Raw genomic sequence first — 18613 nt, 5'->3', positions numbered from 1 at the left:
GACTGGACACTTATAATATGGTGATATGAGCTGCATTTTTTTGTATGTTTAACAAATATCTTCATGTCTTCTAAAATGTTTAAGAGGAGAAAAATGTAATTTAATTTTGGATTGGGCACAGTGCTCAAGCCTGTACTCCCAGGACTTTGGGAGGCCAAGGCAGGTGAATCATTTAAGCCCAGGAGTTCAAGACCAGCCTGGAATACGTAATAAAACCCCTTCTCTACAAAAGATACAAAAATTAGCCAGGTATGGTGGCACAGAGATGAAAATTCAAAAAGAGGGCTGGATAATAAAAATGAGGAAATCTCAAAAGAACAAAACTAGAAAAGAATAGAGGAGATAAAATTATAGGACTAGTAAAGAATATCTGGGCCTATGCTCCCAGATATTCAGGAGGCAAAGGTAGGAGGATCACCTGAGCCCAAGGAGGTCAATGCTGCAGTGAGCCATGATTGCACCACTGCATTCTAGCCTGGTTGACAGAGTAAGACCCTGTTTAAAACAAAACAAAAAACCCTTTGGTCTGGGGTATTTTTTTTAATTTCAATAAACCACCCCACTCTTTTTTACTCAATATTTTTGTTTGGGGTACTTGGTAAGTCACTAGCTATATCCTTAGAAATAATATATAATAATCTTGTTCAGGTTATCAGATATCATTAGAACTACCTCACTAGCTAATATTTATTTTTGTGGTAAAAGGAAAAGTTAAGGGTTAAGCACCAGGCTTAATATTGAAATTATTTACTTTTTCATAAGTATCACAATTCTAGGAGACAAAAGTTTTAAAATACGACCCACTTGTATAAATGGTTTTATCATCTTAACTAAATATTTTTTTTGGATAAGAAAAAGCACTGTTTTAAAAAAATAATCTTCTTATTGAATTATCCAAATACTTGGAGTATAAACTATTTATGTAATAGATGATAATGGTATTGTAGAAAAAAAAAACAACCTCCCAAATTCAAGTTGTCTGGGATTGGAGAAATCAAATATAAGTGGATTTTAAGCATTTTCTTGTCTGTGTTAATAATGTGTTTTACAACCAAGCCCTAGAAGTTTGAAGTATGCTGTGTGCAGCCTAGAAAGTGGAGACTGATTCATGGATGAAAGCAAAACAGTCAAGGACTTTAGACAGGTTAAATGAGGATGAGGAAGATTTAACAGGTAGCTAGCGGTGCTTTTCTTCCTGAACTTTAATGCCAGTGAGAGAAGCAACTAGTTCAGAGAAATTTTGTAAGCAGAATCCAGGAAAACTTATGAGTCAAGATTCAGAACCTTTAAGGAAAGCAGGTTTGACCTAGGCCAACACGCTGACTGGAGAGAAGCTTTAGGAAAGACCATTTATAAGTAGAAGGTTGCACTGGAGTTAGACTGGAAATGGCTTTAATAGTATATGTTAGGAAAAGTAAGACAATATATCAAATTCCTATGTATGTATTAGTTATACCCAAAGAGTATTTCAGACTAGACCAAAGTAGCTTTTTACTTTCAATAGTTGCTGGTATTATATTATCCAGGACAGCACAAGGAAGGAGAACAGAAAAGACAAGGAAGGCCCTGGGGACACTGTATTAGAAAGTTAACCTTGATCCTCTGATGGTAGAAGAAAATAGGCAAGCAACTCTAAAGTAATGCAAAACAATCTCAACCAAAACGTCTCATAGTTTTACCAGCTCTCTGAATCAGTCAAAAATGTTGTCACTTCTTTACCTTGAGCTAGTTAAGGTTAGGATTGAAAACCATCAGTCTTGAAATTTTCCAGGATTAAATTTCTTCTTGTAACCCTTGAAGCTAGTTTCACCTCTGTGAGTTTCTGAGTTGTGATAGAGATACAGTATTATGCAGTGATATTCTAAATATTTGCCTGGAAGCTTCTGAACTACTCAGCTTTGAATTATTTGACTTCTGTGAATCTGATCTTCAGTTTTATGGTATAAGCTTTATATCTGTCATGTAAGCTTCTTTAAAACATGCCAAGGTAGAGATTATAGTTGTGTTCTATTTGTCTTTAAAAATAAATATCAGTGTATTTTCTATTTTAGGGCATTTGATGTAGAACTGCTGTACATAGCACAGTTCTTTAAAATTCCAATAGCAGAAATTGCTGTCAACTGGACAGAAATTGAAGGTGAGTATACTGTTTATTGTATGACTGATGTTTAGTCAGACAAAGGGAGAGATGTCAGACAATACAGTTGTTCAGTAAAGTCAGCTGGCTTTAATGTTCTCCTAGCTCCCCGCATCACGGCCTTCTCAACTGTGTTGACTCAAAGATCCAGTTCCAGGGAAAGTATTACCTACTAATACCTTCCATCTAGCTTGCTGCCGTTTATATTTTTTGTCTGTTTGTGGGGCCTTCAGTAGGCCTACTAACCTGTCCAGGAAACTTCAATAAAACCACCTACAATAGATAAGGTCATGCGGATCTGAAGTTCGAAGGTTGACAGTCTTTGAGAAAAATTTATTGTTTGCATTACCATTTGCTATATATTTTTTTGATCACAAGGTGGATATTAATTGAGTACCTACAAACCTATATGCAAAGCTAACTAAGAGATAAAAGTTTTTTTTACGGCCGGGCACTGTGGCTCACACCTGTAATTCCAGCACTTTGGGATACCAAGGCAGGTGGATCACCTGAAGTCAATAGTTCGAGACAAACCTGGCTAACATGGCGAAACCCCGTCTCTACTAAAAAACACAAAAAATTGGCCGAGCATGGTGGCAGGTGCCTGTAATCCCAGCTACTCAGGAGTCTGAGACAGGAGAATCGCTTGAACCCAGGAAGCAGAGGTTGCAGTGAGCCGAGATCACACTATTGCATTCCAGCCTGGGCAACAAGAGCAAAACTCCACCTGAAAAAATATAAATAAATAAATGTTATTTTACTCCAAATGTCTACAATCAATTCAGAGCCATTTTAAATTATATCTGTACATATATCCAAAAATGTAAAGATCCCAACTCTGTAATAACTTGAAATCTATCATAAATCTAATAATTCCTGTTTAAAAAGGCTTAGGCAGCTCTGACTATATAGAATTTTAAACATATTCTAGTTATCTCCTTACCTTAGAATGAACCTAAATTAATTCATGGTGTGGGAGCAGTTAACATAATCAGCTGGAGACTTTTTCAAAGTCCACCTCTCTTCTGGGTGAGCGCTTTCTTTGAGAGCCCTTGTTTCAGTAAACCATTATTGCTCTGTAACCTCAGATGTTTAGGGACAGAAAAAGGTTAAGAACCAGTCTTGAGATTATACAAACTGTTTAGTCTAGAATGAATTCAAGCCTCTTTACGTCTTGCTAAATCAAAGTGAGTTTACAAAACACTTAGCTCATCTCCACAGTAGCTGCCTAGAATCAAAGGGGATTGGGAAGCAGGTAAAAGGATCGATCACTCAGGGGTATTGTGATCAACTCTGTTGATCTTTGGCCAACATAGACTCTATAGGAAGATGAAGTGGGGAAAAGTAAAAGTCCATTTTATATTTAGTCATTTTCTTATTTCCATTGCAGAGATAGTTGTATTATAATATGAATTGTAGGTACCTCAACTTTCTCATTTGTAGGATGAAGATAATATTTGGTCCTGATTAATAATAATGTTTCTACAGTGCTTTGGTGGTAATGTTTTCAGAAGAAAGCTGTTGTATAAATTCAGATCAGTGAAAAGGTCTTCTTTAAATATAAAGTAATTATAATGAAATGTCAAATCTTCCTCCTGATACTTCTTTATCTGCAGGTATATGCTATAAGTAATGGTTATAAGAATCTGCTATGGCTGGACACGGTCACTCATGCCTGTAATCCCAGCATTTTGGGAGCCCAAAGTCGGGGGATCACTTGAGCTTAGGAGTTTGAGACCAGCCTGGGCAACACAGACCTCATCTCTACAAAAAAATTTAAAAATTTGGCAGGGGTAGTGGTGCATGCCTCTGTAGTCCCAGCTACTGGGGAGGCTGAGGTAGGAGGTTTGGATCACTTGAGCTCGGGAAGTCAAGGTTACAGTGAGCCATAATCATGCCACTGCACGACAGCCTGGGTGACAGAGCAAGACCTTGTCTCAAAAACACAAAAAACTAATCTGCTGTGATACTCGGATCTGATATTTAATTAAGCTGGTGTTCTTGTGTAGACAAAGAGGTCTGGACAAAATTATCTTAAGTCTGATCATAGGCTTTATTTTTTATTATTAAGATTAGATTTACGTAGAAATAATCATTTATCTGTTATGCTGTATCTTTAGTTGTTTCATATGTAATTAATTTTGGTAGTGAATAGTTTTTTTATTGGCTTTTCTAGAGCCCTCACCATATGCAGTCCCTCCTTTCTATAGTAGGGCCATATGAAATTTGCACTAGTTAGATCCTCTCAAGGTTTATTTCACTTCAAGGTGTTCTGTTTTTGTTTTTAGAGAAAACCACTCACTTCAGCTTTGAAATTGTTTAACTTTTTGGTCCATGATTTAAAAAAAAATTAAGGTGCTAAAGGCTCACACAGATCATGTAGGCTGACTTTAAACTGATATGTTTTCTGCTGAGTTTATTTAAGCTGATTTGCTTTTAATTACTTTTAAATTGCAGGTTCTAAATTAGTTCCATTTTGGAGCTGGCTACAAATGGGCAAGGACCTACTTTTTATACGACTTCGATATTTGACTGGTGCCTGGAGGCTTGAGCAAACTCGGAAAATGAATTAGGTTGTTTGCAGTCTTCAGTTGTGTTCTTATGCGTCAATGACACATTTCATTTCATTGAAACTAAAAATTTTTTTTTCCCTACTTTACCTCCCCAAAACTAAAATTTTAAGTAAAGCTGGAATAAACTTCTTGTCATTGTCTCCCTTTTGATAATTTTTAAAGAATTAACATCCCATAAGCAAAAAATTGTATACATCTTTGGACATAAATGGTTTTTAAAAAGATGGTTATAAAAAAAAGTTAGATTTTCTTTTGTTTATTTGGCTTTGTTATCATTACAATTCTGAGAAACACAATTTTTGTAGACAGAGCGATTCTTAATCTAAAGTGCCTGCATAATTCTCATGAACTTAAATATAAACTACAATCATGTAACAGTTTTCAGAGATTTAAAAATAAAGCTAGGGTATAAGGTTAAATGTATATACATTTATCCAAATCAAAGAAACCTGTATTTCAGCCTGTGAAACTTTAGGAAATTATACACTAAAGCCAAGAATACAGACTTAATCAAAAAGGTGTCCATTTCTTTGTATTCTTATTCATCTCTAACACTGGCGGCCACAGTAGAAGGATCACTTGAGCCCAGAACTTCAAGGTTACAGTGAATTGTGATCGTGCCTCTGCACTCCAGCTTGGGTGATAGAGGGAGTCCCTGTCAATCAAATTTTTAATGTTAATATATTTACATAGTAACATCAGAAGCCTCTGTCTTTGAGATACTGCAAGAACTAATAGCAATTATAAAATAATGAACCCCCCAAAATAAAAATTAGATTGTTTCTGCCATCTTAGAGAAACAAACTAGTAATAGTTTGACGTTTATTAAGTGCTTACTGTATGCCAACCACTGTTCTAAGCACTTGGTATATAATGACTCACTTAACCTTTACAACAGAATAGGAAACTGAGCCACAAAAGGGTTACAAGGTCACACGGTAAAGAGTGGAGCCGTGATTGTAACCTGCATAGTCTGGATCGCAAGCCCACACTTTAATGACTCTTCTATAACCTTCAGTGTCTGAAGGTATGAAAACTGGGGATCATATAAGTAGAAAGTTATAGTAGTACATTGAATAAAACATTCTTGAGTGGAAAAGTAAGCTAAAAATGATTCCAGTAGTTTGAACAATAGCAATAATATCACATCTGCAGTAGACAATAAGCTTCTTAAAATAGAAGGCATGACTTATTACAATTAGTATTTCCAGCACAGTGCTTAGCATATAGTAAACACTTAATGATATGAATAAACTTTATTTACTATCAGATTTCGTGAGCATTAAATTCACTTAAATGGATAAATCAAGAATAATAGAAAGCAAAGAGAAAAGACCATGCACATTTATAAATTGTTAATAAGCCTTGAGCCAAAAATAAGATCCTTAATGAAATTATAAAAAGGCAATGAAATAATTTGTTATTGCTCTTTATAAATGAGATAAAAATGCATATTTGAAGCATAATAGGAATATTGAAGGAAAGTCACAATACTTTTTATGTAGTGTGAGCACTATAGGGAAAAGTCTGATATCCTTGATCCCAGCTTACCTTTCCTTTTTCTTTTTTTTTTTTTTTTTTTGAGACCGAGTTTCGCTCTTGTTACCCAGGCTGGAGTACAATGGCACAATCTCAGCTCACCGCAACCTCCGCCTCCTGGGTTCAAGCAATTCTCCTGCCTCAGCCTCCCGAGTAGCTGGGACTACAGGCACATGTCACCACGCCCAGCTAATTTTTTTGTATTTTTAGTAGAGACGGGGTTTCACCTTGTTGACCAGGATGGTCTCGATCTTTTGACCTCGTGATCCACCCGTCTCGGCCTCCCAAAGTGCTAGGATTATAGGCGTGAGCCACCGCGCCCGGCCCCAGCTTACCTTTCTAAGCACAGATTCAGAGTGATTAGAGGAGTACGGAACAGAATCTGAGGCAATCAGAGAAAAAGTAGTTTAACCTGTTAATTTACAGAATCTGCTAACAAAAACTATATGCAGCAATAGCAAAGTGAAATTGCAAATAACAGCTACTATCCTTACAGTATGTACAAGGAAGAGTGATGAACATTTTGCATGCAGTATGTAGTTTGATCAAACAGCTCTATCATGCAGGTGTAGTTACCCGCGTTGCACAAAATGAAGTAGACAGATTGCCCAGGATCACACAAGTAGCCATTATTCATGCTTCTACTGAAATAAAAAAAAAAAAGGGAAACAAAGGAACATGCGGCATGATTAAAACAGTATAACCTGAGGCCAGTCAGACAACTTGACCATTTCTGACTTGTTCTTTTTTTTTTTTTTTTTTTTGAGACAGAGTCTCATTCCGTCACCAGGCGCCAGGCTGGAGTGCAGTGGCGTAACCTCGGCTCACTGGCAACCTCCGCCTCCCAGGTTCAAGTGATTCCCAGGTTCAAGTGATTCTCCTGCCTCAGCCTCCCGAGTAGCTGGGACTACAGGCACGCGCCACCACACCCAGCTAATTTTTTTTGTATTTTTAGTAGAGACGGTGTTTTACCATGTTGGCCAGGATGGTCTCGATCTCTTGACCTCGTGATTCGCCCGCCTCAGCCTCCCAAAGTGCTGGGATTACAGGCATGAGCCACGGCGGCCGGCCCTGATTTGTTCTTATAGAATATATACATATGAAACTTACTTTACTTGAGGTCTCATCTGAACAATAATGTCTCTTGACATCTGTAATCCTGTCTCCATAACATACAGTTATGTACGATTGACCCTTGAATAACACAGCTTTGAACTGTACAGATCCACTCATACATGGATTTTTTTTTTTTTCAAAAAAATGTATTTTAGAAAAATTTTGGGTTATCTGTAACAATTTGAAATAGCAACAGGAGGTGGCTACAAAATTATAGTAAATGATAGACTAGTATCTACATGTGTTTTATGCATTAATGACATAACCTTTTTCTTAATGTCTTCCATACTATCGAAGACTTTGATATTAGTCTATCATTTACTATATAAAATACACACAGATCTATTAAGAGATTTATCAAAACTTATACACACAAACATAGACCATACACAGACTATTCAGTCGAGAGAAATGTAAAACACAAAGATGCACTATTAGGCCGGGCACGGTGGCTCATGCCTGTAATCCCCACAGTTTGGGAGGCAGGTGGGCATATCATGAGGTCAGGAGTTCGAGACTAGCCTGGCCAACATGGTGAAAGTCCGTCTCTAATAAAAATACAAAAATTAGCCGGGCGTGGTGGTGGATGCCTGTAATCTCAGCTACTTGGGAGGTTAAGGCAGGAGAATCACTTGAACCTGGGAAGTGGAGGTTGCAGTGAGCCGAGATCGTGCCACTGCACTCTAGCCTGAGTGACAAGAGTGAAACTCTGTCTCAAAAAAAAAAAGTTGCAGTATTAAAACTGCATAAAATTAATAATTTCATAGCCACCTCCTGTTGCTGTTGCAGTGAGCTCAAGTGTTGTGAGTATCCACTTAAATGCTGTGTGACTCTAACCATCTCCACATGAGCAGTTGATCTCTCCAGTAAATTGCATATAACAGTAAATATTGAGCTCTTACAGTTCTCATGTATTTTTCATCATGTTTAGTGCAATACCATGAACCTTGAATAACACCATGGTACCGATATGAAGTACCATTAATGGTGCTGGAAGTACTCCCAAGAAGCAGAGAAAAATCATGGCATTACAAGAAAAAGTTGAATTGCTTGATAATGTACCATAGATGAGGGCTGCAACTGAGGTTTCCCACCATTTCAAGATAAATGAATCCAGGCCGGGCATGATGACTTATGCCTGTAATTCCAGCACTTAGGGAGACCAGGGCAGGCACATCACCTGAGGTCAGTTCAAGACCAGCCTGGCTATCATGGTGAAACCTTGTGTCTACTAAAAATAGAAAAATTTACCAGGTGTGGTGGCGGGTGCCTGTAATCCCAGCTACTTTTGAGACTGAGGCACGAGAATCAGTTGAACCTGGGAGATGGAGACTGCAATAAGCCGAGATCACACCACTGCACTCCAGCCTAGGCGACAGAGCAAGACTCTGTCTCAAAAAATAAATAAATTCAGTGTAAGGACCATTGAAAGAAAGAAAGAGAGGCAGAGAGAAAGAAAGGGAGAGAAAAAGAAGGAGAAAAAGAGGAAGGAGACAGGAAGGAAGGAAAGAGAATGAAATTTGTAAAAGAAAAAGGAGAGGAAGAGGAAAAGAAAGGAAGAAAGAAAGATAAAATGAAATTTGAGAAAGAAAAGAAAGAGAAAGAAGAAAGAAATTTGAATCCATTGCCACAGCTACATCTGCAGGTGCAAAAATCTTGCAATTTTTGCAAAATGCCTTTTCTCTCATATTAAAAATGCAGCTTTTAAGTGGGTACAGGATTGCTGTAAGAAAGGCATACCTATGGACTCTAATATGATTCACGAAAAGGCAAAGTCATCATATGACAACTTAAAGGAAGATGAAGGATCTAAAGCTGGAGAATTTAATACCAGAAATGAATGGTTTGATAATTTTAGAAAGAGGTTTGGCTTAAAAAATGTCAAAATAAGGGAGAAGCAGCTCTGCTGACCAGGAGGCAACAGACCGGGTCCCAGACACCTTTAAGAAAATCATTGAGGAGAAAGGATATCTGCCTAAACTGGTTTTTAATGCAGACGAAAGCGCCCTAATCTGGGGTGGCGGGGGGGAGTGGAGGGGGAAGGGATGTGGGGGAATGCCACGAAGGACGTTTATTAGTAAGGAAGAGAAGCAAGCACCAGGATTTACGGCAGGAAGAAACAGGCTAACTGCCGTTTTGTACAAATGCAGTTGGGTATAGGATCAGGACTGCCCTTATCTATAAAGCTGCTAAATTCTGAAAGGAAATGATAAACATCAGCGGCCAGTCTTCTGGTTGTACAATAACACCTGGACAACGATAACCCTTTTTCTGGATTGGCTCCACTGATGTTCTGTCCCTGAAGTCAGAAAGTACCTTGCCAATGAAGAACTGCCTTTTAAAGTTCTTTCAATATTGAACAATGTCCCTGATCACCCAGAACTTCATGAATTCAACATGGAAGGCTTAGAAGTTGTCTACTTGCCCCCAAACATGATGTCTCTAATTCAGCCTATACATCAGGGAGTCACATAGGACCTTTAAGGTTCATTACACACAGTTCTCTACAGAAAGGATTGTCAATGCTCGAAAAAAAACCCAATAGAACATGAAAGTCTGGAAGGGAATGGGCTCCGGTGGCTCACATCTGTAATCCCAGCACTTTGGGAGGCCAAGGTGGGAGGATCACTTGAGGCCAGGAGTTCAAGACCAGCCTGGGCAACATAGCAAGATCCTATCTCTACAAAAAATTTAAAATTAGCTAGGCATGGTGGTGTATACCAGTAGTCCTAGCTACTTGGGAGGCTGAGGATGGAGGACTGCCTGAGCCTAGGAGTTTGGGGCCGTGAATTACTGGCATGAGTCACCGTGCCTGGCCTGATCTTTGTCATTCTTACAAAACAGTACAGCAATCCTACACATTTATGTTTTGCATTATATTTTTTGAGATTTATAGAAATGTTTTCTGAAGATTTTTAGTGAAAGGGCCAGTTGAATCAGGATAGTTATACAATCAGGATAGTTATACAGCTATCATCACACCACTGCACTCCAGCCTGGGCAACAGAGCAAGACCCTGTCTCTCAAAAAAACAAAAAAAAAAACAGAAAGTCTGAAAGAATTATCCATTAAAGATGTCAGCCATTCTTATAGAAAAATAAAAGCTGTGAAAGCCATCAAGCATGAGAGAATTAATTCCTGCAGAAGAAAACTGTGTCGAGATGACTTCATAGGATTATGACAGACCCAATCAAAGAAATCCTGAAAGAGATTGTGGATATGGAAAAAAAAAAAAAAAAGGTAGCAGAGCAGGTGAACAGTTTTGAGATATGGATGTTAGAGAAATTCAAGAAGTAATAGAGACAACACCAGTGGAGTTAACAGAAGACGACTTGATGGAGACGAGTGCTTCTGAACCAGTGCCAGATGGTGCAGAAGAAGGCATACAAGATGCAGGATTCCAATTATTCAAGACTGCTTGTGACTCTTTTACAACGTGGACCCTTCTACAATACGGGCACTGAAACTAAAGCAAATGGTAGAAGAAGGATTGATACTGTAGAGAGGCATTTTTAGAGAAATGGAAAAAAAAGTCAGACCAGAATTATGATGTACTAATATTTCCATGAAGTTAAGCCAAGGGTGCCTGGCTCTCCTGCCTCCCCTTTCACCTCCTCCAGCTCTTCTGCCTCTGCCACCTGGAAGACAGCAAGACCAACCCCTCCTCTTACTCCTCTTCAGCATGTTCAATGTGAAGGCAAGAATGAAGGCCTTTATGATGACTCACTTCCACTTAATGAATGTTAAATATATTTTCCTTATAGTTTTCTTAATAGCATTTTCTTTTCTCTAGCTTACTTTATTATAAGAATGCAATATATAATACATATAACTTACAAAATATGTGTTAATACACTATGTTATCAGTAAGGCTTCCAGTCAATAGCAGGCTATAGGTTAAGTTTTGAGGGAGTCAAAAAGTTATACATGGTTTATCAGCTACACAGGAGTCAGCACTCCTAACCCATTGTTGCATTGTACAAAGGTCAACTGCTTCTATTCATAGTTGATTCTCCAGTTCTACTTCCCATGTTCTTTATTTAGTTGGTGTATTAGTCCATTCTCACATTGCTATAAAGAATTATCTGAGGCCAGGAGCGGTGGCTCATGCCTGTAATCCCAGCATTAGGGAGGCCAAGGCAGATGGATCACAAGGTTAAGAGATTGAGACCATCCTGGCCAACATGGTGAAACCCCATCTCTACTAAAAATACAAAAATTAGCTGGGCATGGTGGCACATGCCTGTAGTCCCAGCTACTTGGGAGGCTGAGGCAGAAAAATCACTTGAACCCGGAAGGCAGAGGTTGCAATGAGCTGAGATTGTGCCACTGCACTCCAGCCTCAGCGACAGAGCCAGACTCCATCTCAAAAAAAAAAAAAAAATAGTTCCACAGGCTGTACAGGAAGCATGACTGGGAAGGCCTCAGGAAACCTACAATCATGTCCACAGAAGTAGGAAAAGAGCAAATGGAGAGGTGCCACACATGTTTAAACATCCAGGTCTCTTGAGAATTCACTCACTATCATGAGAACAGCAAGGGGAAAATCTACCACCAAGATCCAATCACCTCCCACCAGGTCCCTCCTCCAACACTAGGGATTACAATTTGACGTGAGATTTGAGTGGGGACACAAATCTCAACCAAATCAGTTATAATTTCCTTAACAGCAGAAACTTTGCCTTTATTTCATTTGTTTGTCTCCACAGCATCCTAAATTGTGATTGTTCAATAAAGGAAATGGTTAATGTTACCATTTCAATTCACTCATCAAAAAAATAATTCTGTGAATGAGGTTATCCATTTTATTGACAGTTATATCCCCTGAAGAAGAAGTCTAGAGGACTGCTTTGTTTTTGTGCAGTCTCAAAAGTGCCAAATCCACAAATTGATAAATTTATTTTGTTAATCCAGTAAGACAGGTAGGAAGTGATATCTTTATAATTCACTGATTTTGAAGTAAAATTCCAGTTAGTATTTTAATGGCCACAAAACACAATACTTTGCCTAGATTTGAACCTGTCTAAATTCTGATAGTACTGAGAAAGGACAAAGGGGGACAGCAGAGGTCTTTACCTGAGTAGTATCACAATGCACCTCAAAAATACTGCTGGGGCCAGGTGCAGTGGCTCATGCCTGTAATCCCGGTACTTTGGGAGGCTGAGCCGGGTGGATCAGTTGAGGTCAGGAGTTTGAGACTAGCCTGGCCAACATGGTAAAACCCCATCTCTACTAAAAATACAAAAATTAGCCGGGCATGGTGTCGGGTGCCTGTAATCCCAGCTACTCAGGATGCTGATGCAGGAGAATCACTTGAACCCGGGAGGCAGAGGTTGCAGTGAGCCGAGATAATGCCACTTCACTCCAGCCTGGATAAAGAGTGAAACTCCATCTCAAAAACAAAAAAAAAAAGAAAAAGAGAAAAAAATAATGCTGGGGAAAATGAAGGCATAAGGTCTGTATCTCTGACCCATGAGTATTATAGTAACAAGAATGTACCTGTGTGCAGCATAGATGAATGACTGCAGCTTTTTTTAGTATCTCAGGTGTAGTAAAACCTAGGGCCCCAAAGTCATAGTAACCACAAAACATGTCCCAACTTTCCAATGGTGTGAATTTATTTAAATCCTTCAAAATAAAATTGTAGGGAAAATAAAAGTCCTTAACATAGCAATATATACACCGTCAAATGTAAGTCGTTCCAGCATCCACTCAGTGAGTACATGAATGCCCAGCAGCTCTACATTAAAAAAATGTCTGTCCTCAAGGGATCTACTTAGAAAGAAAGTAAAATGTTAAACATTTAAATTGCAATGCAAATAAATATGAGATCAAGAAACCAGATACGTTCTGAGGAACGATGAATCTTTGCAGTCTAAAATTAGGGAAATGTTCCCTAAATTATTGTATCTCTATGGAACTCTGCATGCACAACGTGCAATTACAGTGAAAGTACAGTTTATATCCTGTCAGTTCCTTTTGATCTTTGTCCTTTTTCTTTTTTTTTGCAACCTCCTAGGTTCAAGCAGTTCTCCTGCCTCAGCCTCCTGAGTAGCTAGGACTACAGGCACATACCACTGTGCCTGACTAATTTTGTATTTTTAGTAGAGACGGGGTTTCACCATGTTGATCAGGCTGGTCTCAAACTCCTGGCCTCGGGTGATCTGCCCAGCTTGGCCTCCCAAAGTGCTGGGATTACTGGTGTGAGCCACCATGGCCGGCCTGGTCTTTGTTATTCTTATAAAACAGGACAGCAATCCTACACATTTATATTTTACATTGTATTTTTTGAGATCTATAGAAATGTTTTCTGAAGAAATTTAGTGAAAGGGCCAGTTGAATCAGGATAGTTATACAATGAAAAAAAAAAAAGCAAAGTAAGGAATTCCACTTTTGGGAAGACAGAGTAGTAGGTATATTTCCCCTATTCCTCCTGCTAAGGACAACTAAAAACACTGGACATTATATATACAACAAACATAACTATACTCTGAAAGGTGAAAAGAAGGCGGCAGACTAGCTAGGGATCTTGAGACCCAAGGAACTACATGAAGGTGAGTTCCTTGGTTTTGCTTTTTGCTTTTTGTTTCATATATCCCAAACCTGGAGCTGAAGCTGGCAACCTGGAAATACCAATGGACACGGACTAAAAAGCCCCAATAAATGCCTCTCTTGTCGAAAGACCAAGAAAGGGGCAGGCTTACAGGACAGAAAACATTTAGACAAGAACTGTTCTACTCCAACCAAGAAAAGTGCTGGCCACTCCCAAACTGATACCAGCAAAGACTGAGTCGGGAGACAAACCCTGATGAGGCTGTGATTAAGCACCGAACAGCCCTATCAGGGTGATGTCAGAGAAGGCAAGTAGGGTGTAGAACTTTTATCCCTGCCAGCCTGTAATGAGTCCTCCACTCCTAGGATATCAGTGGAGACCATCAGGGAAGTCTCGTCTTCACCCCACCCTGCAGTAACAAGTGTTTATTGGGGTGGTGTCAGAGAAGGCCAAGCAGAGTCAGTCATGTGTCAGAGGAGGCTTTGTTACTTCTGATGGCCCAGTGGTGATGAGGCCACACTCATTACAGTGACAGTGAAGACCATGTAGTAAGCCAGACCTCTCACCCTGCCCGGCACCAACAGTAGTCCTCCTCCTCTCTGGTGTCAGTAGAGACTTCGTGGGGAATCTGTACTTCCACCTCTACCTGGCAATGAAGTAGTGTCAGAAAAATCCAGCTAAAACAGAAGATTCAAATAACACCCAGAGTCTCAGAACATTGTTAAAATCCAGATTTAAAAGAAAATCACGGCAGGGCGTGGTGGCTCACAGCTGTAATCCCCACACTTTGGGAGGCCAAGGCAGGTGGATCACAAGATTAGGAGTTCGAGACCAGCCTGGCCAATATGGTGAACCCCCATCTCTGCTAAAAATACAAAAATTAGCTGGGCATGGTGGCACACACCTGTAGTCCCAGCTTCTCAGGAGGCTGAGGCAGGAGAATCATTTGAACCCAGGAGGTGGAGGTTGCAGTGAGCCGCGATCACACCACTGCACTCCAGCCTGGGCGACAGAGAAAGACTCCATCTCAAAAAATAATAATAAAATAAATAAAATCACTTATCAAAGCAAGAAAACTCACTTGAATAAAAAAAGATAATCAGTAGATGCCAATAATAAGATTATAGAGATGATAGAATTATCTGGCCAAGATTTTTTAAAGCAGCCATGACAAAACTGTTTCAATGCAATTACAAACGTTCTTAAAGCAAATGGAGAAAATAGAAAGCCTCAGCAAAGAAATAGCAGGTATAAAGAAGAACAAGTGGAAATTTTAGTACTTAAAAATAAAATAAATGAAAAGCTCAGTGAATGAGCTTGATAGTGGAATGAAGGGGACAAAGAAAACAATCAGTGAACTTGGAAGACAGAACAATCTGATCAAAAGAGAAAATTGAACAAAAAATACGGAACCTCAAAAACTTGTGAGACTATAAAAAAGATCTAACATTTGTGTTATTAGAATCCTTGAAAGGGCTGAAAAAATACTTGAAGAAATAATGGCTGAAAACTTCCCAGACTTGGCAAGAGATGAAAACCTACAGATTCAGCTGTTTATAGGATCAACCCAAAGATAGCCACACCAAAACACATCATACTTAAACTTCTGAAAACTAATGAGACTTTATCAGAAGAAAATAATTAGAATGACAGCAAATTAATTTATCGTCAGAAATCATGGTAATCAGAAGAACATGTCATAAGATTTTTCAATTGCTAAAACAAAGAAACTATCAACAGAGAACCCTATACTTAACAAAAAAAAAAATTTAAGAATGAAAGAAAAATCAAACATTCTCAGAGGAAAGAAAGCTAACAGAATTTAATACCCACAGACCTAAATGGCTAAGGAAAATTCTCTAAATAGAAAGGAGACAATAAAAAAGGGAACCTTGGCTAGTTTCTAAGGATCAGTCTGCGAGTCAGGATTCCTGATCCAGAGACAATGGCCCTGATGGGATGGAGCCCAAGGCATCATCGAGAGTAAATGGAATGAGATTGTTGACAATTTTGACGACATGAACCTCTCAGAATCCCTCCTCCGTGGCATCTACACCTATGGTTTTGAGAAGCCCTCTGCCATCCAGCAGTGAGCCATTCTACCTTGTATCAAGGGTTATGATGTGACTGCTCAAGCCCAGTCTGGGACTGGGAAAATGGTCACATTTGCCATATCAATTCTGCAGCAGATTGAATTAGATCTAAAGACTTCCCAGGCCTTGGTCCTAGTACCCACTCGAGAATTGGCTCAGCATATACAGAAGGTGGTCATGGCACTAGGATACTACGTGGATACCTCCTGTCATGCCTGTATTGGGGGCACCATGTGTGCTGAGATGCAGAGACTGCAGATGGGAGCTCCCCATATCATCATGGATACCCCTGACTGTGTGTTTGGTATGCTTAACTGGAGATACCTGTCTCCCAAATACATCAAGAGGTTTGTACTGAACACAGCTGATGAAATGTTAAGCCGTGGATTCAAAGACCAGATCTATGACATATTCCAAAACTCAACAGCAACACCCAGGTATTTTTGCTGTCAGCTACAATGCCTTCTGATGTGCTTGAGGTGACCAAGAAGTTCATGAGGGACCCCATTCGGATTCTTTCCAAGAAGGAAGGGTTGACTCTGGAGGGTATCTGCCAATTCTACATGAACGCGGAAGGAGAGGAGTGAAAGCTGGACACACTGTGTGACTTGTATGAAACCCTGACCATCACCCAGGCAGTCATCTTCATCAACACCCAAAGGAAGGTGGACTGGCTCACCAAGAAGATGCATGCTTGCAATTTCACTGTCTCTGCCACGCATGGAGGTACGGACCAAAAAAAACGAGATGTGATCATGAGGGAGTTTGGTTCTGGCTCTAGCACAGTTTTGATTACCACTGACCTGCTGGCCAGAGGCACTGATGTGCAGCAGGTTTCTTTAGTCATCAACTGTTTCCTTCCCACCAACAGGAAAAACTATAGCTACGGAATCAGTCAAGGGGGATAGTTTGGCTGTAAGGGTGTGGCTATTTACATGGTGATAGAAGACAAGAGGACTCTTTGAGACATCGAGACCTTCTACAACACCGCCATTGAGGAAATGCCCCTCAATGTTGCTGACCTCATCTGAGGGGCTGTCCTGCTACCTCGCTCCAGCCAGGGTTCAATCTTGGGGGGCTGAGGAGCAGCAGGAGTAGGGAGGGAAGGGAGTTAAGGGATGGACATCTTGTTATTTTTTTCTTTGACTAAATGTCAGTTTTTGAGACAAAAGAAGGAACCATGAACATTTTAGACACCCTTTTTGGGGGGTAGGCTCTTTCCCTAGGCACTAATGAGACTTTACCTTCTCCCAAAAAACACTAATCCATTTCCCTAACCTAGTAACCTCCAGATCCCAGAGGCTCTCCTCACCTCAGCTGAGCTCCTTTGAAAGTGATTCAAGGGACTATGTCAATCAACCTCATTTCCTGGAACAAATCTTGAAGGAAAACCTCTGAAACCCCTGAGTGAGGTTGCCCAGGGGATTGTCCCTAGGTCGGGGGGAAACAGGAGAGATAAAATGGTAGCCATTTTTACATTGTTTTATATAGTATTTTTTGATTCAGGAAACAAACACAAAATTCTGAATAAAATGACTTGGAAACTGCCAAAAAAAATAAGGGGGAGTAACCTTGGACTGTCAGGAAGAAAGAAGGCATATGGTAAACTAAAATAAATAAATAAGCTTTCCTTCTTTTGAATTTTTTAAGTTGGTTGTGTGAGCAAAAATTGTAACACTGATGTGGTTTTAAATGCATGCAGAGAAATACATAAAGCTCTTATATTATAAATAAGGGAAGGTAAAGGGACAGAAACAGATGGGTTTCTATACTTCTCTCCAATGGTAAAATAGAATGTGATGAGTTATGTCTAATGTAACACCTAGAGAAATCACTAAAAAAGCTATATAAATATCTATATTCATAAACAGTATGCATAAACAAAAATTGAATTCTAAAAATTGTTCAACTAACCACAGGATGGCAGAAAAAGAAAACAGAAATAAAAAACAAAACAGAAGGCCAGGCATGATGGCTCATTCATGTAATCCCAGCACTTTGCAAAGAAAGCTGTGGCTGGAGGATTGCTTAAGACTCGGAGTTTGAGCCAGGCGTGGTGGCTCATGCCTGTAATCCCAGCACTTTGGGAGGCTGAGGCAGGCGGATCACAACAATGTCAGGAGATCAAAACCATCCTGGCCAACACGGTGAAACCCCATCTCTACTAAAAACACAAAAAAATTAACTGGGTGTGGTGGCACATGCCTATTGTCCCAGCTACTTGGGAGGCTGAGGCAGGAGAATTGCTTGAACCCAAGAGGTGGAGATTGCAGTGAGCCGAGATTGCACCACTGCGCTATAGCCTGGGCAACAGTGCGAGACTCTGTCTCAAAAAAAAAAAAAGGAATTTGAGACCAGCCTGGTCAACATAGTGAGACCCCGTCTCTATGGGGGAAAAAAAAAAAACAGCTGCGCTTGGTGACAGGCACCTGTAGCCGCAGCTACTTGGGAGGCTAAGGTGAGAAGATGACTTGAGCCCAGGAGTTGAGGTGCAGTGAGCCATGACTGCACCACTGCACTCCAGCTGGGTGACAGAGTAAGACCCCATTTCAAACAAGAAAAACAAAACTCAGAAATAAAACAAGGAAAAGTAATGACAGAT

The 18613-nt window shown here is 39.7% G+C and overlaps 1 protein-coding gene and 1 pseudogene across 1 annotated transcript in view; both read left to right on the top strand.

Moving 5' to 3' along the window:
• Window positions 1–4840, top strand: part of ALG5 (ALG5 dolichyl-phosphate beta-glucosyltransferase) — a 47902-nt gene extending 43062 nt beyond the window's left edge. The window contains exons 9-10 of the mRNA XM_012465582.2: window positions 2052–2137; window positions 4595–4840. Coding sequence (XP_012321005.1) covers window positions 2052–2137; window positions 4595–4710 — 202 coding nt within the window. The 3' untranslated portion in view covers window positions 4711–4840. The remainder of the gene's footprint in view (window positions 1–2051; window positions 2138–4594) is intronic.
• A 4628-nt stretch (window positions 4841–9468) lies between these two features.
• On the top strand, window positions 9469–17063 carry LOC135268785 (eukaryotic initiation factor 4A-I-like; annotated as a pseudogene).
• Window positions 17064–18613: the final 1550 nt, after the last annotated feature.

Source organism: Aotus nancymaae, unplaced genomic scaffold (assembly GCF_030222135.1).
Source record: "Aotus nancymaae isolate 86718 unplaced genomic scaffold, 86718_ANA_hifiasm-v0.15.2.pri h1tg000043l, whole genome shotgun sequence".
Lineage (NCBI taxonomy): Eukaryota > Metazoa > Chordata > Mammalia > Primates > Aotidae > Aotus > Aotus nancymaae.
Note: the sequence above shows the minus strand (reverse complement) of the source record. Positions and strands in the feature narration are given on the sequence as shown.